Source organism: Somniosus microcephalus, chromosome 21 (genome assembly GCF_052327205.1).
Source record: "Somniosus microcephalus isolate GS21.2 chromosome 21, FLI_Smic_1.0, whole genome shotgun sequence".
NCBI lineage: Eukaryota > Metazoa > Chordata > Chondrichthyes > Squaliformes > Somniosidae > Somniosus > Somniosus microcephalus.
In genome coordinates, this window is record NC_141007.1 from 78,705,257 (window position 1) to 78,732,143 (window position 26,887).

At 54.1% G+C, this 26,887-nt stretch overlaps 1 protein-coding gene across 3 annotated transcripts in view; it reads left to right on the forward strand.

Annotated features, from left to right (window-relative positions):
* The window catches only part of LOC147102997 (ras-associating and dilute domain-containing protein-like), a 148,010-nt gene that overhangs the window by 117,454 nt on the left and 3,669 nt on the right, over positions 1-26,887 (forward strand). The window contains exons 13-15 of one of the 3 annotated variants that reach the window (XM_085964018.1): positions 636-1,161; positions 7,620-7,720; positions 26,554-26,693. In XM_085964018.1, the coding sequence (XP_085820144.1) occupies positions 636-1,161; positions 7,620-7,720; positions 26,554-26,693 (767 nt within the window). Of the gene's footprint in view, positions 1-635; positions 1,162-7,619; positions 7,721-26,553; positions 26,694-26,887 lie in introns of those variants that run through there. The other 2 variants (XM_085964020.1, XM_085964019.1) reach the window with 2 other exon arrangements.

Below are 26,887 nucleotides of genomic sequence, written 5' to 3' on the forward strand. Positions count from 1 at the left end.
ATAATTGCTGAAGTTGATCCCATTGATTGTGTGAGTGTGTGTGACACGCAGGGCCAGAGAGTTCAGTGGGCGACACTCATCAACTACACTGTTCCTCACAAATTCATCGATGACCCCTTGTCGCAATCAGTGAACGACCAGCGAGAAGCTGAGCAATAGGAAGCAGGAATCCCCTGGCTCCACCCCTCGCCTGGGCAAAGTCAGCACGACCGATTTTAGTTAAAGCTCTAGTCTGCGGGCAGAAATTCAGCATTCTTCAGGTTAGGGGGCAAAAGGTGAGTTTTTAGTCGCGGGATCCCACACCTGAGCTCCCCTGAAGACCGCCACCCGCCAAATTGGGAGCCGCCCAATTTTAGGTGCCCAGGGCGCCCGCCTGAAAAAGGCATTAGGTGCCTTGCATATGCAAATTGGGGTCCTGACGCTCCTTGCAGGACCCCGATTGAAATTTGTGTACAAATGGGCGGAGCTTGTGCCGTGCAAACTCCGCCCAGTTGTACCAGGTCTTGAGTGGCCTAACCAGCGACCCTTAAAGGGTTAAGTTACGAGGACAGGCTTGTATTTCTTTGAGTTTAGAAGTTTGAGGTTTAACTGATGAATTTGTAACTCTCTTTGTAACTTCTTCCCTTCTGTTTCAGCACACAGGACGAGGAGCGGTTCCAGGGACGGTTCCAGGGACGGTTTCGGGGGCCGTTCCAGGGACGGTTCCAGGATCGGTTCCAGGGACGGTTACAGGGGCCGTTCCAGGGACGGTTCCAGGATCGGTTCCAGGGTCGAGGACTCCCAGCTCTGCAGATGTCTCAGGGCAGCACGCCAGTCAGGACACCACCCATCACTCCTCCTCCGCAGTTCAGCCACTGTACAGAGGGAGGTACGCACGAATGGGCCGGCCACTGTTCCTCGCCCAGGCCCCGGGCAGCCTTCGATCCTGCCAGGCCGAGCTAGCACACAAGCTGAAGAGCCTCGAGCTCCAGAGCACTCTCCCCGGGCAACAGGACCTGGCCCAGAAGAAGCTGGCTCTGGATCCCTCCTGCCTGCTGACCCCACCCAACACCCCGCAGTACCTGGAACTGGCGGAGGGGGAGGCCGACCCCCTGGAGGCAGCCTGCAGGAGGATGGTTAATGGTGACCAGCCTGAACCACGTGACAGCAGCAGTCCAAAAGGTAAGCCCATTTGCCCAGGCCTCTCCTTCTGTCTCTGACTCTGTTTTTATCTCTCCCCTTGTGTTCTCTAACTGTTATGTGTCTCTCCTTCCTGTCTGTGTTTCTCTTTCTCCTGTTCTGTCCCTCTCTCTTCCCAATCTCGATGTATCTCTCTCTCGTTCTCTGTTTATTATCCATGTTTGTCTCTCTCCTCTTCTGATATGTGTATCTGTCTCTCTCCTTCCAGTTCTGTCTCTCTCTTCCTCTCGTTCTCTGTTTCTCTCTCTCCACTCCATTCTCAGTCTCTCTCTTCCCATTCTGTCCTTCTCTCTGCCTCTCGCTCCATCTTGCTTTCTGTCTCTCTCTCTCTCGCTCTCTTCCTATTCTCTCTGTATCTCTCTCTCTCTGTCCTGTTCTCTCTCTCTCTCTCTCTCTCTCTCTCTTCCTATTCTCTCTGTATCTCTCTCTCTCTGTCCTGTTCTCTGTCTCTCTCTCTCTCTTTTCCCATTCTTTCTCTCTCTCTCTCTTCCTGTTTTTTCTTTCTCTCTTCCTCCCATCCTGTGCCTCTCTCCCCTCATCTGATCATTCTTCCCACAGCACTCGATGAACAGGTCACCAGTCCCTGGCAGGGCGCAGCGCCCTCGTTCATGCTCTGGCTGTAGCCAGTGGCCAGAACAATGAGCCATTCGGATTCCAGTCACATCTGCAGTCCTGCAGGAATCTGGTCAGGTCACGATGGGTCCCACTCACTCTGCTCTCTCAGCCTGGTTCTGTGCTGAGTGACACACTGCTGACAATTCCCAGCAACAATGTTCGGGAGCTTTACGGAGAAATAGGGAGAAGGGAAATTAAGCAAGGGGGAGACAAGAAGAGGGAGGGGAGAAAGAGGGAAGGAGTGAGCAGCAAAATCAAGAGAGGGAGAAGGGAGATAGGCAGGGAGAGAGAGAGAGTGGATCAAACAGGAGGAGCAACATTACACAAGAGAGAGGGACAGACACAAACTGCCCTGGTCTCACTGAGTAGCAACATGGTAAAGAGGTTCTAGTTACAGTGTGGAGCACAATGCCTAAAGAGACAGATCGTCAGACGCCTCGGTGAGCTATTTCCAGCATGGTGTAGGAGGTCATCATTACTGATTAAAAAATAAAGGAAAACAGGAAAGGAATGTGCATGTGACGCGGGAGGAGAGCGCAGGCTAGGGGCCTGCGCCAGAGAGACAGCCAAAGCATAAACTTCCAGTAAGAATCATGAAGCGTTTTGATGGAGTAAATAAAGAGAAACTGTTTCCACTGACGGGAGGGTCGGTAACCAGAGGACACAGAGTTAATGTGATTGGCAAAAGAACCAGAGGGGAGAGGAGGAAACGTTTCTAACGCAGCGAGTTGTTGTGATCTGTAATGCGCTGCCTGAAAGGGCGGTGGAAGCAGATTCAATAGTAACTTTCAAAAGGGAATTGGATAAATACTCAAAGGGGAAAGATTTGCAGGGCTGTGGGGAAAGAGCAGGGGAATGGGATTAATTGGAGAGCTCTTTCAAAGAGATACAGGCACGATGGGCCGAATGGCCGCCTCCTGTTCTGTACCATTCTATGATTCTAAGCTCCCGACTCCAGGTACAAGCCGCTTCGACACGCTTTGCAATCCCTGAAGCGGGAGTGGTTGCTGCAAATGATTTAAGAACCCACACTGATTGATCCAGATTGAATCCGACCTGAACCCGATTCAGGTCAAACACTTGTAAGACGGGACCGAGTGGAGCCACGCCAAGGGCTCTGAGAGACTGGCTGCTCGTTCTCTCCGTGGAGGTGGATACGTGGCCTGAGGGAGAGAAATTGTAACCTTTCCCTTCACCATTGACAGTCAGTGGGCGCTCTCCATAAGAATGGACTGCAAAATACCTGATCATTTATTCTCCCCTCCTCTCCTGAAGGTGCTGACTCTCACTGGGGTACGGGTCCCCTCCTCTCCTGAAGGTGCTGACTCTCACTGGGGTACGGGTCCGCTCCTCTCCTGAAGGTGCTGACTCTCACTGGGGTACGGGTCCCCTCCTCTCCTGAAGGTGCTGACTCTCACTGGGGTACGGGTCCCCTCCTCTCCTGAAGGTGCTAACTCTCACTGGGGTACGGGTCCCCTCCTCTCCTGAAGGTGCTGACTCTTACTGGGGTACGGGTCCCCTCCTCTCCTGAAGGTGCTGACTCTCACTGGGGTACGGGTCCCCTCCTCTCCTGAAGGTGCTGACTCTCACTGGGGTACGGGTCCCCTCCTCTCCTGAAGGTGCTGACTCTTACTGGGGTACGGGTCCGCTCCTCTCCTGAAGGTGCTGACTCTCACTGGGGTACGGGTCCCCTCCTCTCCTGAAGGTGCTGACTCTCACTGGGGTACAGGTCCGCTCCTCTCCTGAAGGTGCTGACTCTTACTGGGGTACGGGTCCGCTCCTCTCCTGAAGGTGCTGACTCTCACTGGGGTACAGGTCCCCTCCTCTCCTGAAGGTGCTGACTCTTGCTGGGGTAGGGGCTCCACAGGCGCTGGATGCCCTCCTGATACCTCACCCATGTGGCCACCCTTCCTGTGAGAGCCTAGAGTGTCAGCGGGGTATTCCACTGGGGGCGGGGGGGGGCATCGCAGACAGACCCTCACCTGCCATCCATCAACAGGTGATCGGGAGTGTTGCACCTGGCTGGTTTAACCCTTCCCAACCCATGGCCCCTGAGGCCAGCTGTAGCGCCGGTACCTCAGCACTGGCTGCGATCCACTGACTCATCACAGAATCACATCTCGAGTCTAAACTCACTTGCACACGGATGGGAATACAAACAGAATAGCACCTTTGGGTAAGATTCACAACCTGGCCCACATCAGCCATTAGTCAGCAGGATCACCTGATGTTTTGCCACACATTAATCTGTGATAAGAGGTCAGGGTTTGGGTCGTGACCTTGTACCCTGTGTGGTTGAGTGTGTTGTGTTACAATAGAATGAAAGGCTCGTGTGCTATTTTTCCAGGAGCCATTTCCTTTAAAACCGGTTAATACTAGACCGCGAGGTTAATGTCAAGGGCTGTTCAGCTGCTGTTCTGCAGATTAGGATGTGTAGGGTTCTGTCGCTTCACTACTGGAGTCCCGGAACATGTCAAATCATGCCCCTCAAACATCTTTAATATAACCAGCCACAGTTGACAGATGATGAACACAGAATGGATACAAGGATAGATTCTCAATAAACCATCACCTTCCCATTCACTCCCACTGCACAGAATCCCAATGGACCAAACTCCTTCCCATGCACTCCCACTGCACAGAATCCCAATGGACCAAACTCCTTCCCATTCACTCCCACTGCACAGAATCCCAATGGACCAAACTCCTTCCCATTCACTCCCACTGCACAGAATTCCAATGGACCAAACTCCTTCCCATTCACTCCCACTGCACAGAATCCCAATGGACCAAACCCCTTCCCATTCACTCCCACTGCACAGAATCCCAATGGACCAAACTCCTTCCCATTCACTCCCACTGCACAGAATCCCAATGGACCAAACTCCTTCCCATTCACTCCCACTGCACAGAATCCCAATGGTCCAAACTCCTTCCTATTCACTCCCACTGCACAGAATCCCAATGGACCAAACTCCTTCCCATTCACTCCCACTGCACAGAATCCCAATGGACCAAACCCCTTCCCATTCACTCCCACTGCACAGAATCCCAATGGACCAAACCTCTTCTATATTTTATACAGGGAGCGAGGGGGAGAATCAGACATGGTTCCTGCTCTGGATCACTGTCGAATGATGGATAACGTGTGTCTGTGTGTGTTACTATCTAACAGCACTGTGGGAGCACCTTCACCACACGGACTGCAGCGGTTCAAGAAGGCAGCTCACCACCACCTTCTCGTGGGCAGTTAGGGATAGGCAATAAGTGACGTCCACATCCCAGGAATTGATAAAGAAACACAGGAAGAACAGCCAATTGGGCAAGGTAGAAGGGGGAGTTGCCAGCCATGGGGACTGTACCCCAGCAACGAGCCAATGGCTCGGGGGGAAGGGCTGAGAAAATCAGAGACAAAAGAAATCTGCTCCTTAATGGAGAGCGGTTTCGTGTTCTCTCCGATCTGCAGGAAGTGAATCTCTAGAGTAAGTTGTCCTGATATTTTGTTTTTGACCGAGTGTGGATCTGTCTCCTGTGAGGTAAGCAAACAATAGCTGAACACACAGCCAGCGACAGACTCACCTTTGAACTATTCTTCAACTCTCCACAAAGCTGGGAATGTGCTTTCTTCCCCAAAATTATCAGGAATTTGTCGACTTGGGACATTCGAAACTGAGAACTGGAGCTTTTAAACCAGGACAGGAGCCAGCACGAGCCTGGGAGAGGGGCTCTGTTACTTAGCGGGTTGCACTTTACTCCCAGAATATCCCAGGGATTAGCTGGTCAGAGTATTCCAAAACCAAACACTGTCGTTCCATTGCCAAGAATTCGGGCTCAGTGTCATCGGGTTTGAAGCTCGAGCTAGGGGAGAGGTTATTGGAAACTCGATCAGACAATTTAATATTGTGGTCATTGGCCCATTGCTGTTGCTTAAACTGAACTCACCCCTCAGTCTAACAGCCAGGTCACGGATGCCCCGGGACAGCGAGAGAGCACAGACCTTGATCCTTTCCTCTGTCTCTGTCCCTTAACTTGTCTGTCCATCGCTCTGTTTCTGATTGTCTGTCTCTGTCCATATACATCTCCTTCGTATTGTCTCTGTTTCCTCCTCTGTCAAAGTGTCAGCTGTGGCTCGGCACTCTCTCACCTCTGAGTCAGAAGGTCGTGGGTTCAAGTCCCACTCCAGAGACTTGAGCACAAAATCCAGGCTGACACTCCAGTGCAGTACTGAGGGAGCGCTGCACTGTCGGAGGGGCCGTACTGAGGGTGTGCTGCACTGTCGGAGGGGCCATACTGAGGGAGCGCTGCACTGTCGGAGGGGCCGTACTGAGGGTGTGCCGCACTGTCGGAGGGGCCGTACTGAGGGTGTGCCGCACTGTCGGAGGGGCCGTACTGAGGGTGTGCCGCACTGTCGGAGGGGCCGTACTGAGGGTGTGCCGCACTGTCGGAGGGGCCATACTGAGGGTGTGCCGCACTGTCGGAGGGGCCGTACTGAGGGTGTGCCGCCCTGTCGGAGGTGCCTTCTTTCAGATGAGACGTTAAACCGAGGCCTCGTCTGCCCTCTCAGGTGGACGTAAAAGATCCCACGGCCACTATTTCGAAGAAGAGCGGGGGAGTTCTCCCCGGTGTCCTGGGGCCAATATTTATCCCTCAACCAACATCACTAAAACAGATTATCTGGTCATTATCACATTGCTGTTTGTGGGAGCTTGCTGTGCACAAATTGGCTGCTGCGTTTCCTACATTACAACAGTGACTACACTTCAAAAGTACTTCATTGGCTGTAAAGTACTTTGGGACGTCCTGAGGCGGTGAAAGGTGCTGGAGAAATGCAAGGCTCTCTCTCTTTCTGTCCCACTGTGTGTGTGTGTCTGTGTGTGTGTGTGTGTCTGTGTGTGTGTGTCTGTGTGTGTGTGTCTGTGTGTGTGTGTCTGTGTGTGTGTGTCTGTGTGTGTGTGTCTGTGTGTGTGTGTCTGTGTGTGTGTGTCTGTGTGTGTGTGTCTGTGTGTGTGTGTCTGTGTGTGTGTGTCTGTGTGTGTGTGTCTGTGTGTGTGTGTGTGTGTGTGTGTGTGTCTGTGTGTCTGTGTCTGTGTGTGTGTCTGTGTGTGTGTCTGTGTGTGTGTCTGTGTGTGTGTGTCTGTGTGTGTGTGCCTGTGTGTGTGTGCCTGTGTGTGTGTGCCTGTGTGTGTGTGCCTGTGTGTGTGTGCCTGTGTGTGTGTGCCTGTGTGTGTGTGCCTGTGTGTGTGTGCCTGTGTGTGTGTGCCTGTGTGTGTGTGCCTGTGTGTGTGTGCCTGTCTGTGTGTGCCTGTCTGTGTGTGCCTGTCTGTGTGTGCCTGTCTGTGTGTGCCTGTCTGTGTGTGCCTGTCTGTGTGTGCCTGTCTGTGTGTGCCTGTCTGTGTGTGCCTGTCTGTGTGTGCCTGTCTGTGTGTGCCTGTCTGTGTGTGCCTGTCTGTGTGTGCGTCTCTGTGTGTGCGTCTCTGTGTGTGCGTCTCTGTGTGTGCGTCTCTGTGTGTGCGTCTCTGTGTGTGCGTCTCTGTGTGTGCGTCTCTGTGTGTGCGTCTCTGTGTGTGCGTCTCTGTGTGTGTGTGTCTCTGTGTGTGTGTGTCTGTGTGTGTGTGTCTCTGTGTGTGTCTGTGTCTGTGAGTGTGTCAGTGTGTGAGTGTGTGTCTGTGTCTGTGTGTGTGTGTCTGAATCCCCCTATATATCCTGTGAATGTCTCTCCCTTTCTGCCCCTCGATGTGGTCCTCAACAAGTACCTAGAGTCAGTGCAATGAACTGCACTGTTAGCAATGATTATATTGACTGTCACTCTTTCTCTTTCCCTCTAGATAGCCCCACTCCACAGCAGAGCGAGGCTGATGATGCTGCATTCACTGTCGAATTAGAAAGAGGGCCTCATGGTCTGGGTCTGGCGTTAGTGGATGGACGGGTGAGAGCAGCACATTACCACAAACCTTACTCTTCCTAATCTTCCAACCTAACTCTCTGTAATCTGGCTACACCCACAGTCTCAACTGTGCACCCATAGCTTTGTAACTGTACAGAGTCACTGTTTATTCAGGGTAAGGGTCACTCACTGTGTAACTGTACAGAGTCACTGTTTATTCAGGGTAAGGGTCACTCACTGTGTAACTGTACAGAGTCACTGTTTATTCAGGGTAAGGGTCACTCACTGTAACTGTACAGAGTCACTGTTTATTCAGGGTAAGGGTCACTCACTGTGTAACTGTACAGTCACTGTTTATTCAGGGTAAGGGTCACTCACTGTAACTGTACAGAGTCACTGTTTATTCAGGGTAAGGGTCACTCACTGTAACTGTACAGAGTCACTGTTTATTCAGGGTAAGGGTCACTCACTGTAACTGTACAGAGTCACTGTTTATTCAGGGTAAGGGTCACTCACTGTAACTGTACAGAGTCACTGTTTATTCAGGGTAAGGGTCACTCACTGTAACTGTACAGAGTCACTGTTTATTCAGGGTAAGGGTCACTCACTGTAACTGTACAGAGTCACTGTTTATTCAGGGTAAGGGTCACTCACTGTGTAACTGTACAGAGTCACTGTTTATTCAGGGTAAGGGTCACTCACTGTGTAACTGTACAGAGTCACTGTTTATTCAGGGTAAGGGTCACTCACTGTAACTGTACAGAGTCACTGTTTATTCAGGGTAAGGGTCACTCACTGTAACTGTACAGAGTCACTGTTTATTCAGGGTAAGGGTCACTCACTAACTGTACAGAGTCACTGTTTATTCAGGGTAAGGGTCACTCACTGTAACTGTACAGAGTCGCTGTTTATTCAGGGTAAGGGTCACTCACTGTGTAACTGTACAGAGTCACTGTTTATTCAGGGTAAGGGTCATTCACTGTGTAACTGTACAGAGTCACTGTTTATTCAGGTAAGGGTCACTCACTGTAACTGTACAGAGTCACTGTTTATTCAGGGTAAGGGTCGCTCACTGACTGTACAGAGTCACTGTTTATTCAGGGTAAGGGTCACTCACTGTAACTGTACAGAGTCACTGTTTATTCAGAGTAAGGGTCACTCACTGTAACTGTACAGAGTCACTGTTTATTCAGGGTAAGGGTCACTCACTGTGTGACTGTCCTCAAATCTTGACAACTGACAGGCTCGTTCCACAGAGCTTTGGAATGCCAGGGTGAGTGCTGGGCAGCTTAAAGTGGAGAGCACAAGTGTGAGCAGTGACACTGGGAGTGAGCAGTGACACTGGGAGTGAGCAGTGACATTGGGAGTGAGCAGTGACACTGGGAGTGAGCAGTGACATTGGGAGTGAGCAGTGACATTGGGAGTGAGCAGTGACATTGGGAGTGAGCAGTGACATTGGGAGTGAGCAGTGACATTGGGAGAGTGAGCAGTGACACTGGGAGTGAGCAGTGACACTGGGAGTGAGCAGTGACATTGGGAGTGAGCAGTGACATTGGGCGAGTGAGCAGTGACATTGGGCGAGTGAGCAGTGACATTGGGAGTGAGCAGTGACACTGGGAGTGAGCAGTGACACTGGGAGTGAGCAGTGACACTGGGAGTGAGCAGTGACATTGGGAGTGAGCAGTGACACTGGGAGTGAGCAGTGACATTGGGAGTGAGCAGTGACATTGGGAGTGAGCAGTGACACTGGGAGTGAGCAGTGACACTGGGAGTGAGCAGTGACATTGGGAGTGAGCAGTGACATTGGGAGTGAGCAGTGACATTGGGCGAGTGAGCAGTGACATTGGGCGAGTGAGCAGTGACACTGGGAGTGAGCAGTGACACTGGGAGTGAGCAGTGACACTGGGAGTGAGCAGTGACACTGGGAGTGAGCAGTGACACTGGGAGTGAGCAGTGACACTGGGAGTGAGCAGTGACATTGGGAGTGAGCAGTGACATTGGGAGTGAGCAGTGACACTGGGAGTGAGCAGTGACACTGGGAGTGAGCAGTGACATTGGGAGTGAGCAGTGACATTGGGAGTGAGCAGTGACATTGGGCGAGTGAGCAGTGACACTGGGAGCGAGCAGTGACACTGGGAGCGAGCAGTGACATTGGGAGCGAGCAGTGACACTGGGAGCGAGCAGTGACACTGGGAGCGAGCAGTGACATTGGGAGCGAGCAGTGACATTGGGAGCGAGCAGTGACATTGGGAGCGAGCAGTGACACTGGGAGTGAGCAGTGACATTGGGAGTGAGCAGTGACATTGGGAGTGAGCAGTGACACTGGGAGTGAGCAGTGACACTGGGAGTGAGCAGTGACACTGGGAGTGAGCAGTGACATTGGGAGTGAGCAGTGACACTGGGAGTGAGCAGTGACACTGGGAGTGAGCAGTGACACTGGGAGTGAGCAGTGACATTGGGAGTGAGCAGTGACATTGGGAGTGAGCAGTGACACTGGGAGAGTGAGCAGTGACACTGGGAGTGAGCAGTGACATTGGGAGTGAGCAGTGACACTGGGAGTGAGCAGTGACATTGGGAGTGAGCAGTGACACTGGGAGTGAGCAGTGACATTGGGCGAGTGAGCAGTGACACTGGGAGTGAGCAGTGACACTGGGAGTGAGCAGTGACACTGGGAGAGTGAGCAGTGACATTGGGAGAGTGAGCAGTGACATTGGGAGAGTGAGCAGTGACATTGGGAGAGTGAGCAGTGACATTGGGAGAGTGAGCAGTGACATTGGGAGTGAGCAGTGACATTGGGAGAGTGAGCAGTGACATTGGGAGAGTGAGCAGTGACATTGGGAGAGTGAGCAGTGACATTGGGAGAGTGAGCAGTGACATTGGGAGTGAGCAGTGACATTGGGAGTGAGCAGTGACAGTGGGAGTGAGCAGTGACAGTGGGAGTGAGCAGTGACAGTGGGAGTGAGCAGTGACACTGGGAGTGAGCAGTGACACTGGGAGTGAGCAGTGACACTGGGAGTGAGCAGTGACATTGGGCGAGTGAGCAGTGACATTGGGCGAGTGAGCAGTGACACTGGGAGTGAGCAGTGACATTGGGAGAGTGAGCAGTGACACTGGGAGTGAGCAGTGACACTGGGAGTGAGCAGTGACACTGGGAGTGAGCAGTGACATTGGGAGTGAGCAGTGACATTGGGAGTGAGCAGTGACACTGGGAGTGAGCAGTGACACTGGGAGTGAGCAGTGACATTGGGAGTGAGCAGTGACACTGGGAGTGAGCAGTGACATTGGGAGCGAGCAGTGACACTGGGAGCGAGCAGTGACACTGGGAGTGAGCAGTGACACTGGGAGTGAGCAGTGACATTGGGAGTGAGCAGTGACATTGGGCGAGTGAGCAGTGACATTAGGAGTGAGCAGTGACACTGGGAGTGAGCAGTGACACTGGGAGTGAGCAGTGACACTGGGAGTGAGCAGTGACATTGGGAGAGTGAGCAGTGACATTGGGAGTGAGCAGTGACATTGGGAGTGAGCAGTGACATTGGGAGAGTGAGCAGTGACACTGGGAGTGAGCAGTGACACTGGGAGTGAGCAGTGACATTGGGAGTGAGCAGTGACACTGGGAGTGAGCAGTGACATTGGGCGAGTGAGCAGTGACACTGGGAGTGAGCAGTGACATTGGGAGAGTGAGCAGTGACATTGGGAGAGTGAGCAGTGACACTGGGAGTGAGCAGTGACACTGGGAGTGAGCAGTGACACTGGGAGTGAGCAGTGACACTGGGAGTGAGCAGTGACACTGGGAGTGAGCAGTGACACTGGGAGTGAGCAGTGACATTGGGAGTGAGCAGTGACACTGGGAGTGAGCAGTGACACTGGGAGTGAGCAGTGACACTGGGAGTGAGCAGTGACACTGGGAGTGAGCAGTGACATTGGGAGTGAGCAGTGACACTGGGAGAGTGAGCAGTGACATTGGGCGAGTGAGCAGTGACATTGGGAGTGAGCAGTGACACTGGGAGAGTGAGCAGTGACACTGGGAGTGAGCAGTGACATTGGGAGTGAGCAGTGACACTGTGAGTGAGCAGTGACACTGTGAGTGAGCAGTGACACTGTGAGTGAGCAGTGACATTGGGCGAGTGAGCAGTGACATTGGGAGTGAGCAGTGACACTGGGAGTGAGCAGTGACACTGGGAGTGAGCAGTGACACTGTGAGTGAGCAGTGACATTGGGCGAGTGAGCAGTGACATTGGGAGTGAGCAGTGACATTGGGAGTGAGCAGTGACATTGGGAGTGAGCAGTGACATTGGGAGTGAGCAGTGACATTGGGAGAGTGAGCAGTGACACTGGGAGTGAGCAGTGACATTGGGAGAGTGAGCAGTGACATTGGGAGAGTGAGCAGTGACATTGGGAGAGTGAGCAGTGACATTGGGAGAGTGAGCAGTGACATTGGGAGAGTGAGCAGTGACACTGGGAGAGTGAGCAGTGACATTGGGAGTGAGCAGTGACATTGGGAGTGAGCAGTGACATTGGGAGAGTGAGCAGTGACATTGGGAGAGTGAGCAGTGACATTGGGAGAGTGAGCAGTGACATTGGGAGAGTGAGCAGTGACATTGGGAGAGTGAGCAGTGACATTGGGAGTGAGCAGTGACATTGGGCGAGTGAGCAGTGACACTGAGTGAGCAGTGACACTGGGAGTGAGCAGTGACAGTGGGAGTGAGCAGTGACACTGGGAGTGAGCAGTGACATTGGGCGAGTGAGCAGTGACATTGGGCGAGTGAGCAGTGACATTGGGAGTGAGCAGTGACACTGGGAGTGAGCAGTGACATTGGGAGTGAGCAGTGACACTGGGAGTGAGCAGTGACACTGGGAGTGAGCAGTGACACTGGGAGTGAGCAGTGACATTGGGAGTGAGCAGTGACACTGGGAGTGAGCAGTGACATTGGGAGTGAGCAGTGACACTGGGAGTGAGCAGTGACACTGGGAGTGAGCAGTGACACTGGGAGCGAGCAGTGACATTGGGAGCGAGCAGTGACACTGGGAGCGAGCAGTGACACTGGGAGCGAGCAGTGACACTGGGAGCGAGCAGTGACACTGGGAGCGAGCAGTGACATTGGGAGAGCAGTGACATTGGGAGAGCAGTGACATTGGGCGAGTGAGCAGTGACATTGGGCGAGTGAGCAGTGACATTGGGAGTGAGCAGTGACATTGGGCGAGTGAGCAGTGACATTGGGAGTGAGCAGTGACATTGGGAGTGAGCAGTGACACTGGGAGTGAGCAGTGACACTGGGAGTGAGCAGTGACATTGGGAGTGAGCAGTGACATTGGGCGAGTGAGCAGTGACATTGGGAGTGAGCAGTGACACTGGGAGTGAGCAGTGACACTGGGAGTGAGCAGTGACACTGGGAGTGAGCAGTGACACTGGGAGTGAGCAGTGACACTGGGAGTGAGCAGTGACATTGGGAGAGTGAGCAGTGACATTGGGAGTGAGCAGTGACATTGGGAGTGAGCAGTGACATTGGGAGAGTGAGCAGTGACACTGGGAGTGAGCAGTGACACTGGGAGTGAGCAGTGACACTGGGAGTGAGCAGTGACATTGGGCGAGTGAGCAGTGACTTTGGGCGAGTGAGCAGTGACACTGGGAGTGAGCAGTGACATTGGGAGAGTGAGCAGTGACATTGGGAGAGTGAGCAGTGACATTGGGAGTGAGCAGTGACACTGGGAGTGAGCAGTGACATTGGGAGTGAGCAGTGACACTGGGAGTGAGCAGTGACATTGGGCGAGTGAGCAGTGACATTGGGCGAGTGAGCAGTGACACTGGGAGTGAGCAGTGACATTGGGAGAGTGAGCAGTGACATTGGGAGAGTGAGCAGTGACATTGGGAGTGAGCAGTGACATTGGGAGTGAGCAGTGACACTGGGAGTGAGCAGTGACATTGGGAGAGTGAGCAGTGACATTGGGAGTGAGCAGTGACACTGGGAGTGAGCAGTGACATTGGGAGTGAGCAGTGACATTGGGAGAGTGAGCAGTGACATTGGGAGAGTGAGCAGTGACATTGGGAGTGAGCAGTGACATTGGGAGAGTGAGCAGTGACACTGGGAGTGAGCAGTGACATTGGGAGTGAGCAGTGACATTGGGAGTGAGCAGTGACATTGGGAGTGAGCAGTGACACTGGGAGAGTGAGCAGTGACATTGGGAGTGAGCAGTGACATTGGGAGAGTGAGCAGTGACATTGGGAGTGAGCAGTGACATTGGGAGAGTGAGCAGTGACACTGGGAGTGAGCAGTGACATTGGGAGAGTGAGCAGTGACATTGGGAGTGAGCAGTGACATTGGGAGTGAGCAGTGACACTGGGAGTGAGCAGTGACATTGGGAGTGAGCAGTGACACTGGGAGTGAGCAGTGACATTGGGAGTGAGCAGTGACACTGGGAGTGAGCAGTGACATTGGGAGTGAGCAGTGACATTGGGAGAGTGAGCAGTGACACTGGGAGTGAGCAGTGACACTGGGAGTGAGCAGTGACATTGGGAGTGAGCAGTGACATTGGGAGTGAGCAGTGACACTGAGTGAGCAGTGACATTGGGAGTGAGCAGTGACATTGGCAGTGAGCAGTGACACTGGGAGTGGGCAGTGACATTGGGAGTGAGCAGTGACATTGGGAGAGTGAGCAGTGACATTGGGCGAGTGAGCAGTGACATTGGGAGTGAGCAGTGACATTGGGAGAGTGAGCAGTGACATTGGGAGTGAGCAGTGACATTGGGAGTGAGCAGTGACACTGGGAGTGAGCAGTGACATTGGGAGTGAGCAGTGACATTGGGAGTGAGCAGTGACATTGGGAGTGAGCAGTGACATTGGGAGAGTGAGCAGTGACTCTGGGAGTGAGCAGTGACACTGGGAGTGAGCAGTGACATTGGGAGTGAGCAGTGACATTGGGAGTGAGCAGTGACATTGGGCGAGTGAGCAGTGACATTGGGCGAGTGAGCAGTGACTGGGAGAGTGAGCAGTGACACTGGGAGTGAGCAGTGACATTGGGAGAGTGAGCAGTGACATTGGGAGTGAGCAGTGACATTGGGAGTGAGCAGTGACACTGGGAGTGAGCAGTGACATTGGGAGAGTGAGCAGTGACATTGGGAGAGTGAGCAGTGACATTGGGAGTGAGCAGTGACATTGGGAGAGTGAGCAGTGACACTGGGAGTGAGCAGTGACATTGGGAGTGAGCAGTGACACTGAGAGTGAGCAGTGACATTGGGAGTGAGCAGTGACATTGGGCGAGTGAGCAGTGACATTGGGAGAGTGAGCAGTGACACTGGGAGTGAGCAGTGACATTGGGAGAGTGAGCAGTGACACTGGGAGTGAGCAGTGACATTGGGAGTGAGCAGTGACACTGGGAGTGAGCAGTGACATTGGGAGAGTGAGCAGTGACACTGGGAGTGAGCAGTGACATTGGGAGTGAGCAGTGACATTGGGAGTGAGCAGTGACACTGAGAGTGAGCAGTGACACTGGGAGTGAGCAGTGACATTGGGAGTGAGCAGTGACACTGGGAGTGAGCAGTGACACTGGGAGTGAGCAGTGACACTGGGAGTGAGCAGTGACACTGGGAGTGAGCAGTGACACTGGGAGTGAGCAGTGACACTGAGAGTGAGCAGTGACACTGGGAGTGAGCAGTGACATTGGGAGTGAGCAGTGACACTGGGAGTGAGCAGTGACACTGGGAGTGAGCAGTGACATTGGGAGTGAGCAGTGACATTGGGAGAGTGAGCAGTGACACTGGGAGTGAGCAGTGACACTGGGAGTGAGCAGTGACATTGGGAGTGAGCAGTGACACTGGGAGTGAGCAGTGACACTGGGAGTGAGCAGTGACACTGGGAGTGAGCAGTGACACTGGGAGTGAGCAGTGACATTGGGAGTGAGCAGTGACATTGGGAGTGAGCAGTGACACTGGGAGTGAGCAGTGACATTGGGAGTGAGCAGTGACATTGGGAGAGTGAGCAGTGACACTGGGAGTGAGCAGTGACACTGAGTGAGCAGTGACATTGGGAGTGAGCAGTGACACTGAGTGAGCAGTGACATTGGGAGAGTGAGCAGTGACACTGGGAGTGAGCAGTGACATTGGGAGTGAGCAGTGACATTGGGAGTGAGCAGTGACATTGGGAGTGAGCAGTGACATTGGGAGTGAGCAGTGACACTGGGAGTGAGCAGTGACATTGGGAAGTGAGCAGTGACATTGGGAGAGTGAGCAGTGACATTGGGAGAGTGAGCAGTGACACTGGGAGTGAGCAGTGACATTGGGCGAGTGAGCAGTGACACTGGGAGTGAGCAGTGACACTGGGAGTGAGCAGTGACACTGGGAGTGAGCAGTGACACTGGGAGTGAGCAGTGACATTGGGCGAGTGAGCAGTGACATTGGGAGAGTGAGCAGTGACATGGAGAGTGAGCAGTGACATTGGGAGAGTGAGCAGTGACACTGGGAGTGAGCAGTGACATTGGGAGAGTGAGCAGTGACATTGGGAGAGTGAGCAGTGACACTGGGAGTGAGCAGTGACATTGGGAGAGTGAGCAGTGACATTGGGAGAGTGAGCAGTGACACTGGGAGTGAGCAGTGACACTGGGAGTGAGCAGTGACACTGGGAGTGAGCAGTGACACTGGGAGTGAGCAGTGACACTGGGAGTGAGCAGTGACATTGGGAGAGTGAGCAGTGACATTGGGAGTGAGCAGTGACATTGGGAGAGTGAGCAGTGACATTGGGAGAGTGAGCAGTGACATTGGGAGAGTGAGCAGTGACATTGGGAGAGTGAGCAGTGACATTGGGAGAGTGAGCAGTGACATTGGGCGAGTGAGCAGTGACACTGGGAGTGAGCAGTGACACTGGGAGTGAGCAGTGACACGGAGTGAGCAGTGACACTGGGAGTGAGCAGTGACATTGGGCGAGTGAGCAGTGACATTGGGAGAGTGAGCAGTGACACTGGGAGTGAGCAGTGACACTGGGAGTGAGCAGTGACATTGGGAGAGTGAGCAGTGACATTGGGAGAGTGAGCAGTGACATTGGGAGAGTGAGCAGTGACATTGGGAGAGTGAGCAGTGACATTGGGAGAGTGAGCAGTGACACTGGGAGCGAGCAGTGACACTGGGAGCGAGCAGTGACACTGGGAGCGAGCAGTGACATTGGGAGCGAGCAGTGACATTGGGCGAGCGAGCAGTGACATTGGGCGAGCGAGCAGTGACATTGGGCGAGGGAGCAGTGACATTGGGCGAGCGAGCAGTGACACTGGGAGCGAGCAGTGACACTGGGAGCGAGCAGTGACACTGGGAGCGAGCAGTGACACTGGGAGCGAGCAGTGACACTGGGAGCGAGCAGTGACACTGGGAGCGAGCAGTGACACTGGGAGCGAGCAGTGACATTGGGAGCGAGCAGTGACACTGGGAGCGAGCAGTGACATTGGGGAGCGAGCAGTGACATTGGGCGAGTGAGCAGTGACATTGGGCGAGTGAGCAGTGACATTGGGCGAGTGAGCAGTGACATTGGGCGAGTGAGCAGTGACACTGGGAGCGAGCAGTGACACTGGGAGCGAGCAGTGACACTGGGAGCGAGCAGTGACACTGGGAGCGAGCAGTGACACTGGGAGCGAGCAGTGACACTGGGAGCGAGCAGTGACACTGGGAGCGAGCAGTGACACTGGGAGCGAGCAGTGACACTGGGAGCGAGCAGTGACACTGGGAGCGAGCAGTGACACTGGGAGCGAGCAGTGACACTGGGAGCGAGCAGTGACACTGGGAGCGAGCAGTGACACTGGGAGCGAGCAGTGACACTGGGAGCGAGCAGTGACACTGGGAGCGAGCAGTGACATTGGGAGCGAGCAGTGACACTGGGAGCGAGCAGTGACATTGGGAGAGTGAGCAGTGACACTGGGAGCGAGCAGTGACATTGGGAGCGAGCAGTGACATTGGGAGAGCGAGCAGTGACATTGGGCGAGTGAGCAGTGACATTGGGCGAGTGAGCAGTGACACTGGGAGTGAGCAGTGACATTGGGCGAGTGAGCAGTGACATTGGGCGAGTGAGCAGTGACACTGGGAGTGAGCAGTGACACTGGGAGTGAGCAGTGACACTGGGAGTGAGCAGTGACACTGGGAGTGAGCAGTGAGCAGTGACATTGGGAGAGTGAGCAGTGACACTGGGAGTGAGCAGTGACACTGGGAGTGAGCAGTGACACTGGGAGTGAGCAGTGACATTGGGAGTGAGCAGTGACACTGGGAGTGAGCAGTGACATTGGGAGTGAGCAGTGACATTGGGAGTGAGCGCCGCTGACAACTGCCATTCACAACAAATACACTTCAATTTAGAGATAAATTGCAGCGCGGTGTTTACTCTTCAGGGTGTCGGTGTGAATAGATACAGGGATTCGTCTCGGAGCTCGCGGTAACTCTTCTCCGGTGATTGGGCTCGGAGGACTGGAGCTCGGCTTCTCTCCAAACCGACATTGCTCGCGTGAGAGCCCTGATAATGAGTGTTTGCAACCCTCCGAGATCTCTGCGCTCCTCCAGTTCCAGCCTTTTGCACATCCCAATTTTCATCGCTCCACCGTTGGTGGCTGTGCCTTCAGCTGCCTGGGCCATAAGCTCTGGAATTCCCTCCCTGAACCTCTCCCCCTCTTTCTCCTCCTTTAAGACGCTCCTTAAAACCTACCTCTGTGACCAGGCTTTTGGCCACCTGTCCTAATATCTCCTTCTGTGGCTCAGTGTCAGATGAAGTTTTATAAACGCTCCTGTGAAGTGCCTTGGGACATTTTACTACGTTAAAGGCGCTGTATAAATATTGGACTGTGGGCGCCATCACAGTTTTAGTGCAAACCTGTCCTATATCAGCCATCCACACACACACACTTTCTAGGAGGTCACTGAACAGTGATCAGGAGCAGGAACCCTGGCTGATTCCCCCTCTCTCTAACCCAGGGGTCACTGGGCAGTGATCAGGAGCAGGAACCCTGGCTGATTCCCCCTCTCTCTAACCCAGGGGTCACTGGGCAGTGATCAGGAGCAGGAACCCTGGCTGATTCCCCCTCTCTCTAACCCAGGGGTCACTGGGCAGTGATCAGGAGCAGGAACCCAGGCTGATTTCCTCTCTCTCTAACCTAGGGGTCACTGGGCAGTGATCAGGAGCAGGAACCCTGGCTGATTCCCCCTCTCTCTAACCCAGGGGTCACTGGACAGTGATCAGGAGCAGGAACCCTGGCTGATTTCCCCTCTCTCTAACCCAGGAGTCACTAGACAGTGATCGGGAGCAGGAACCCTGGCTGATTTCCCCTCTCTCTAACCCAGGGGTCACTGGGCAGTGATCAGGAGCAGGAACCCTGGCTGACTTCCTCTCTCTCTAACCCAGGGGTCACTGGGCAGCGATCAGGAGCAGGAACCCTGGCTGATTTCCTCTCTCTCTAAGCCAGGGGTCACTGGACAGTGATCAGGAGCAGGAACCCTGGCTGATTTCCCCTCTCTCTAACCCAGGGGTCACTGGGCAGTGATCAGGAGCAGGAACCCTGGCTGATTTCCCCTCTCTCTAACCTAGGGGTCACTGGACAGTGATCAGGAGCAGGAACCCTGGCTGATTTCCCCTCTCTCTAACCCAGGGGTCACTGGGCAGTGATCAGGAGCAGGAACCCTGGCTGATTTCCCCTCTCTCTAACCCAGGGATCACTGGGCAGTGATCAGGAGCAGGAACCCTGGCTGATTTCCTCTCTCTCTAACCCAAGGGTCACTGGGCAGTGATCAGGAGCAGGAACCCGGGCTGATTTCCTCTCTCTCTAACCCAGGGGTCACTGGGCAGTGATCAGGAGCAGGAACCCTGGCTGATTTCCTCTCTCTCTAACCCAAGGGTCACTGGGCAGTGATCAGGAGCAGGAACCCGGGCTGATTTCCTCTCTCTCTAACCCAGGGGTCACTGGGCAGTGATCAGGAGCAGGAACCCTGGCTGATTTCCCCTCTCTCTAACCCAGGGGTCACTGGGCAGTGATCAGGAGCAGGAACCCTGGCTGATTTCACCTCTCTCTAACCCAGGGGTCTCTGGACAGTGATCAGGAGCAGGAGCCCTGGCTGGTTCCCCCTCTCTCTAACCCAGGGGTCACTGGACAGTGATCAGGAGCAGGAACCCGGGCTGATTTCCCCTCTCTCTAACCCAGGGGTCACTGGACAGTGATCAGGAGCAGGAACCCTGGCTGATTCCCCCTCTCTCTAACCCAGGGGTCACTGGGCAGTGATCAAGAGCAGGAACCCGGGCTGATTTCCCCTCTCTCTAACCCAGGGGTCACTGGGCAGTGATCAGGAGCAGGAACCCGGGCTGATTTCCCCTCTCTCTAACCCAGGGGTCACTGGGCAGTGATCAGGAGCAGGAACCCGGGCTGATTTCCCCTCTCCATCACCTAAGGAACCAGTAATAGCACCGATCCGAAGACAGGCGGACGGTTGAACCTGCTGTGTGTGAAGGTGCTTCACAGGAGCGATTATCAAACAAGATTTGACACCAAGCCACATAAGGATATATTAATATTGGTGACTAAAAGCTTGCTCAAAGAGGAAGGTTTTAAGGAGCTTCTTAAAGGAGGAGAGAGGTGGTGGGTTTCGGGAGGCAATTCCAGAGTTTCAGGCCCAGGCAACTGAAGGTACGGCCGCCAATGGTGGAGCGATGGAAATCAGGCATGCGCAAGAGCCAGAATTGGAGGAGCGCAGAGATCGTGGCGGGGGGGGGGGGGGGGGGGCGGGCTGGAGGAGATTACAGAGATAGGGAGGGGCGAGACCATTGAGGGATTTGAAAACAAGGATGAACAGGCACAGTTATAGACACGCTCCCACCCCTCCCCCTCCAGTCCATATTACTTTGCCCGTCTAGAGACGCCAGTGCTGACTGATGTCCACTCTGTCAGTGAAAGTCCGAGTTCAAATTCTGGTGTCCTTGTGGCTGGTCCAAAGGATGGGATCTTCCCACCCCAGTAATGATCTTCTGCACTGTCTCAAAGCGGGGTCCGTGCTCTCTGCCAGTGTCGCTCCGCAGTCACTGGCGAGGATACTATGGGTGAGGCCCCCGAATGATCATCCCACTGATTTCTCCATTGCTGGTGGTGCAGTGGTTCTGTTACTGGACCAACCATCCAGAGACCGGGACTTCAGTGCCCACCACCACCACTTTCACAATTTGAATTCAGATTGAAAAATCTGGAAATAAAAAGCTGTGATCAGTAACCATGTGACCATGAAGGTGTTGGAGTGTCGTAAAAGGAAGGAAAGCTGCCGTCCGTACCCGGTCTGGGCCGACATGTGACTGCAGACCCACACCAACATGGTTATCTCTTAACTCCCCTCTAGTGTGGCCCAGCGAGAGACAGTCACAGCTACTGACCAATAAGAAGGAAAGACATACATTCCGAGAGCACCTTTCTCCACCTCAGGACGTCCCAAAGTGCTTTACAGCCAATGAAGTACTTTTGAACTGTAGTCACTGTAGTAATGTGGGAAACGTGGGAGCCAATTTGTGCACAGCAAGATCCCACAAACAGCAATGTGATAATGACCAGATAATCTGTTTTAGTGATGTTGATCGAGGGATAAATATTTGGCCAGGACACTGGAGAGAACTCCCCTGCTCTTCCAATAATGGCCATGGGATGTTTTATGTCCACCTGAGAGAGTAGACGGGGCCTCGGTTTAACATCTCATCCGAAAGACAGCACCTCCAACAGTGCAGCGCTCCCTCAGTACTGCCCCTCCGACAGTGCAGCGCTCCCTCAGTACTGCCCCTCCGACAGTGCGGTGCTCCCTCAGTACTGCCCCTCCGACAGTGCGGTGCTCCCTCAGTACTGCCCCTCCGACAGTGCGGTGCTCCCTCAGTACTGCCCCTCCGACAGTGCGGTGCTCCCTCAGTACTGCCCCTCCGACAGTGCGGTGCTCCCTCAGTACTGCCCCTCCGACAGTGCGGTGCTCCCTCAGTACTGCCCCTCCGACAGTGCGGTGCTCCCTCAGTACTGCCCCTCCGACAGTGCGGCGCTCCTTCAGTACTGCCCCTCCGACAGTGCGGTGCTCCCTCAGTACTGCCCCTCCGAAATGTGCGGCGCTCCCTCAGTACTGCCCCTCCGACAGTGCGGCGCTCCTTCAGTACTGCCCCTCCGACAGTGCAGCGCTCCCTCAGTACTGCCCCTCCGACAGTGCGGCGCTCCCCCTACTGCCCCTCCGACAGTGCGGCGCTCCCTCAATACTGCCCCTCCGACAGTGCGGTGCTCCCTCAGTACTGCCCCTCCGACAGTGCTGCGCTCCCTCAGTACTGCCCCTCCGACAGTGCGGCGCTCCCTCAGTACTGCCCCTCCGACAGTGCGGCGCTCCCTCTGTACTGCCCCTCCGACAGTGCGGCGCTCCCTCAGTACTGCCCCTCCGACAGTGCGGCGCTCTCTCAGTACTGCCTCTCCGACAGTGCAGCGCTCCCTCAGTACTGCCTCTCCGACAGTGCAGCGCTCTCTCAGTACTGCCTCTCCGACAGTGCAGCGCTCCCTCAGTACTGCCTCTCCGACAGTGCAGCGCTCCCTCAGTACTGCCTCTCCGACAGTGCAGCGCTCTCTCAGTACTGCCTCTCCGACAGTGCAGCGCTCCCTCAGTACTGCCTCTCCGACAGTGCAGCGCTCCCTCAGTACTGCCTCTCCGACAGTGCAGCGCTCCCTCAGTACTGCCTCTCCGACAGTGCAGCGCTCCCTCAGTACTGCCTCTCCGACAGTGCAGCGCTCTCTCAGTACTGCCTCTCCGACAGTGCAGTGCTCCCTCAGTACTGCCTCTCCGACAGTGCAGCGCTCCCTCAGTACTGCCTCTCCGACAGTGCAGCGCTCCCTCAGTACTGCCTCTCCGACAGTGCAGCGCTCCCTCAGTACTGCCTCTCCGACAGTGCAGCGCTCCCTCAGGACTGACCCTCCGACAATGAAGCACTCCCTCAGTACTGCCCCTCCGACAGTGCAGCGCTAGAGTGTTGTCGTAGATTTTTTCGCTCAAGTCTCTGGTGTGGGACTTGACCCCACGACCTTCTGACTCACAGGCGAGGGTGCCCGGGCTGACACTAAGCCGAAGCTTGTTGCAACACGGGCTGGCGCCACCCACATGCAGCACAGTGACTGCCAGGCACCGCCAGCTGTGTGACCCGGCCCCGGGGGGAGGGGCAGTGCCTTATCTGAATAAACACAGTGTTGGAAAAAGACCTGTGTATCAGTTGGCCGTCAGCCATTCATACTGCGGCCTTGGAATGTTGTGGAGAATGGATTCTGACTTTAATCAGACAGCTGGGCCCTTGTCGAATATCCTGAAATATCTCCATTGATGGAAAGTGTCTCCATTCCCAGCCTGGGCAGAGGGTGATGATAATAGAGGGGGGGCCCTGCTCCTTGTCTCCGCCATTCACCCGCCCCTCCCCCCACCCCCGGTGGGTGAATGGTGGGGGCGGGCCGGGGGGAGAGGCGTGGGCAGGTCCAGCAATTCCTGGAGATTACATCAGGACCATCCGCCCCCACACGCTCGCCATTGGCCGTCCGACATGCCCGTCCTTGCGGTGCCCCGCAGTCAACCAGCTTTTTCCCGTCTCAAATATTTTTATAATTAATAAACAAAAGTGTTCACAGAAAAAATATTTGAAACACTGTTTTTGACGCCCCAATGATTGTTGAGTGTGTGAGTGAGTGAGTGTGTGTGTGAGTGTGTGTTAGTGAGTGAGTGTGTGTGTGTGTGAGAGTGTGTTAGCGAGTGAGTGTGTGTGAGAGTGTGTGAGTGTGTTAGTGAGTGTGTGTGTGAGAGTGTGTGTTAGTGAGTGCGAGTGTGTTTGTGAGTGTGTGTGAGAGTGTGTGTTAGTTAGTGAGTGTGTGTTAGTGAGTGTGTGTTAGTGAGTGTGTGTTAGTGAGTGAGTGTGTTAGTGAGTGAGTGTGTGTTAGTGAGTGAGTGTGTGTTAGTGTGAGTGAGTGTGTGTTAGTGAGTGAGTGTGTGTGAGAGTGTGTGAGTGTGTTAGTGAGTGTGTGTGTGAGTGTGTGTTAGTGAGTGCGAGTGTGTTAGTGAGTGCGAGTGTGTTTGTGAGTGTGTGTGAGAGTGTGTGTTAGTGAGTGTGTGTTAGTGAGGGTGTGTGAGCGTGTGTGTTAGTTAGTGAGTGTGTTAGTGAGTGTGTGTTAGTGAGTGAGTGTGTGTTAGTGAGTGAGTGTGTGTTAGTGAGTGAGTGTGTGTTAGTGAGTGTGAGTGAGTGTGTGAGTTAGTGAGTGTGTGTGAGAGTGTGTGTTAGTGAGTGAGTGTGTGTGTGAGAGTGTATCAGAGAGGGAGCTGGCTGCAATGTTACAGAAGACAATGGCTCTTTAATTAATGAGGAGAAGCGATAATTAGATCTGTTCTGGGAATAATCGCCCAGGGAGAGCTGGGTTCGGTGTCGGATTGTCCTGGAGTGCAGGGGCCAGGGACTGGGGTGAATGCTGTCCGACCTACGCTGTAAACTTTGACCCCGACACTCAGTCTGGGCCTTAACAATGGCTTTAATGTAACTTCAGTTCTCGCACAGCCCCTCTCCCCCCCCCCCCCCCCACCCTGCCCATTTGCTGCTAAAACACCCATGTGGACTGTCATGTGCCTGAGATGGGGGAGGTTATCTCTGACTGGGGGTCAGTGAAAGGTTGCTGTGCTCGGGAATGTGTGTGTGATGAGGTGAGCTTCTACGGCTCGGCCCTGCGTTAATGGAGCTGCCACTGATCTGACCCAGCAGCACTGAGTGAGAGAGATCAGGGCCACAGCTTCGATCTCTGCTCTGTGTTGTTAAAAGAACGAACTTTTATACAACGCCTTTCACCACCTCAGGACGTCCCAAAGCGCCTCACAGCCAATGAAATAGCATTGTAATGTGGGAAACGTGGCAGCCCATTTACACACAGCAAGATCCCACAAACAGCAATGTGATAACGACCAGATCATCTGTTTTATTGATTGGGTGATTACGCAGATTGGGTGACCGCTTTGTGGAACACCTCCGTTCAGTCCGTAAGGGTGACCCCGAGCTTCCGGTCGCCTGTCACTTTAATTCACCGCCCCATTCCCACTCGGACCTCACCGCCCTCGGCCTCTTGCATTGTTCCACGGAAGCTCAATGTAAACTCGAGGAACAGCACCTCATCTTCCGATTAGGCACTCTACAGCCTTCCGGACTCAATATCGAGTTCAACAATTTCAGATCATAACCTCGGCCCCTATTATTATATTTTTATATTTTTTATCCACACTTTTGGTTTGTTCCTTTTCCTTTTTTTTCCTCTCTGTCCCACACGGCAGCTGTCTCTCTCTCTGCCAGCGCATTTCACACTTCATCTGGAGCCATTGTCTGTCTCTTTACCTGTCCTATTACCATCTCGTCTCACCCTGAATATCTCTGAATGTCTCTTCTTTCATCCCCTCCCCCATTTCCCAGCCCCCAAACTGCCTTTTGTTTCATTTCCTGCCTTTTCTCTCAGTTCTGACGAAGGGTTTCGACCCGAAACGCTGATTCTGTTTCTCTCTCCACGAATGTTGCCTGGCCTGCTGAGTTTTTCCAGCGTCTTCTGTTGTTATATCTGTTTTATTGATGTTGCTTGAGTGAGGAATGTTGGCCCAGGACACCAGGCGAACACCTCTGCTCTTCGATTAGTGCCGTGGGATCGTTTACCCCTACCTGGGAGGGCAGGCGGGGCCTGGGTTTAAAGACTGCGCCTGTGACAGAGCCACGCTCCCTCGGTACATGCAGCGGGCTGCCTGGCCACTCAGCCTGGCTCAGTGGGAGCCGAGGAGAAGGGGCATATTCAGGCTCAAGGGAGAGCAGATTCCATCAGCTGGACTGTGTTGTGTTGGGAGTGTGTGAGTCAGAGGTTCCTGTTGGGCCCAACGTATCAGGACATAAACCTTGGCTTGTGAGCAGGGCTTTCCGCTCTGAATTGGAGGAAGTCGTTACCCTGGTAACGCACAGAATTGGAGTTTCGTTGCTGGAACCTGGCGGAATTCCTTTCTCTTGCTGATTTATAAACTGCATCCTAAGTAAGGAGTGTGTACCAGGCAGCCACACTGGGCCCCTCGCACTGGCCAGACTGGGGTTGACAGCTGGAAGCTGGAGGGAGGCTGGCTGTGGGTGAGGTAAACAGGTGCAACACAGCGACGTCCTGAGCCCTCCAGACCAGTGCTAGGCCAATATAAATACACAAAGGAAGAGCCCAGCGCCCTCTGCCCTCCTGGGCAACGTCCCGTCACCCTTGACGATGCAACACGTGTTTGTTCAGCGATTGGTCCTTAAAGGGGCCGCGGGAGAAAGACAACAATAAGCTTAAAAATCCAGACTGAATGTGGAACAGGATTCCAGGCCCCGGCTCCACCTTTAAACCACAGGAACACTGCCCCCCTCCCCCTCGCCCTCCCCACCCCCCCTCCCCCGGAGAGTCCGACTGTGCCGTTGCTTTGAGCGTCCGACTATATCGGACTGTTAGAAACAGCACGTTTACATAGATGAATAATTTTTTTTAATGATTCTTTCCTGGGATGTGGGTGTCACTGGCAAGGCCAGCATTTATTGCCCATCCCTAATTGCCCTGGAGAAGGTGGTGGTGAGCCGCCTTCTTGAACCGCTGCAGTCCGTGTGGTGAAGGTGCTCCCACAGTGCTGTTAATAGAGGGAGTTCCAGGATTTTGATCCAGTGACGATGAAGGAATGGCCGATATATTTCCAAGTCAGGATGGTGTGTGACATGGAGGGAACTTGGAGGTGGTGGTGTTCCCATGCACCTGCTGCCCTTGTCCTTCTAGGTGGTAGAGGTCGTCGGTTTGGGAGGTGCTGCCGAATCTGAGAAATATTTCAATTTAAGACCTGAACACACTCTTCTTTCTCCTCCCAGAGAACCCGGTTAAATATGAGTGGGATTTACATTAAGTCGCTGGTTCCCGACTCGCCCGCTGCTGGATGTGGGATGCTGAATCTGGGCGATCGAATCCTGGCCGTCAATGGGACGAGCTTGGTTGGGCTGGATTACCAGAGGTTAGCGCTTTGGGGAATGGTGGGATTCTCGGAGGGCGGAGGGATTTTTGGAGGCTGTGGGATTCCCGGAGGTGGCTGTGGGATTCTCGGAGGCGGAGGCGGGCGAGTAGGCGTTTGACTCGGTGTTAGGTGGGGTGGAATGTTCCGGGATTCCAGAGATATGCAATAAAGGGCATTCACACCGTTTCTCCAGG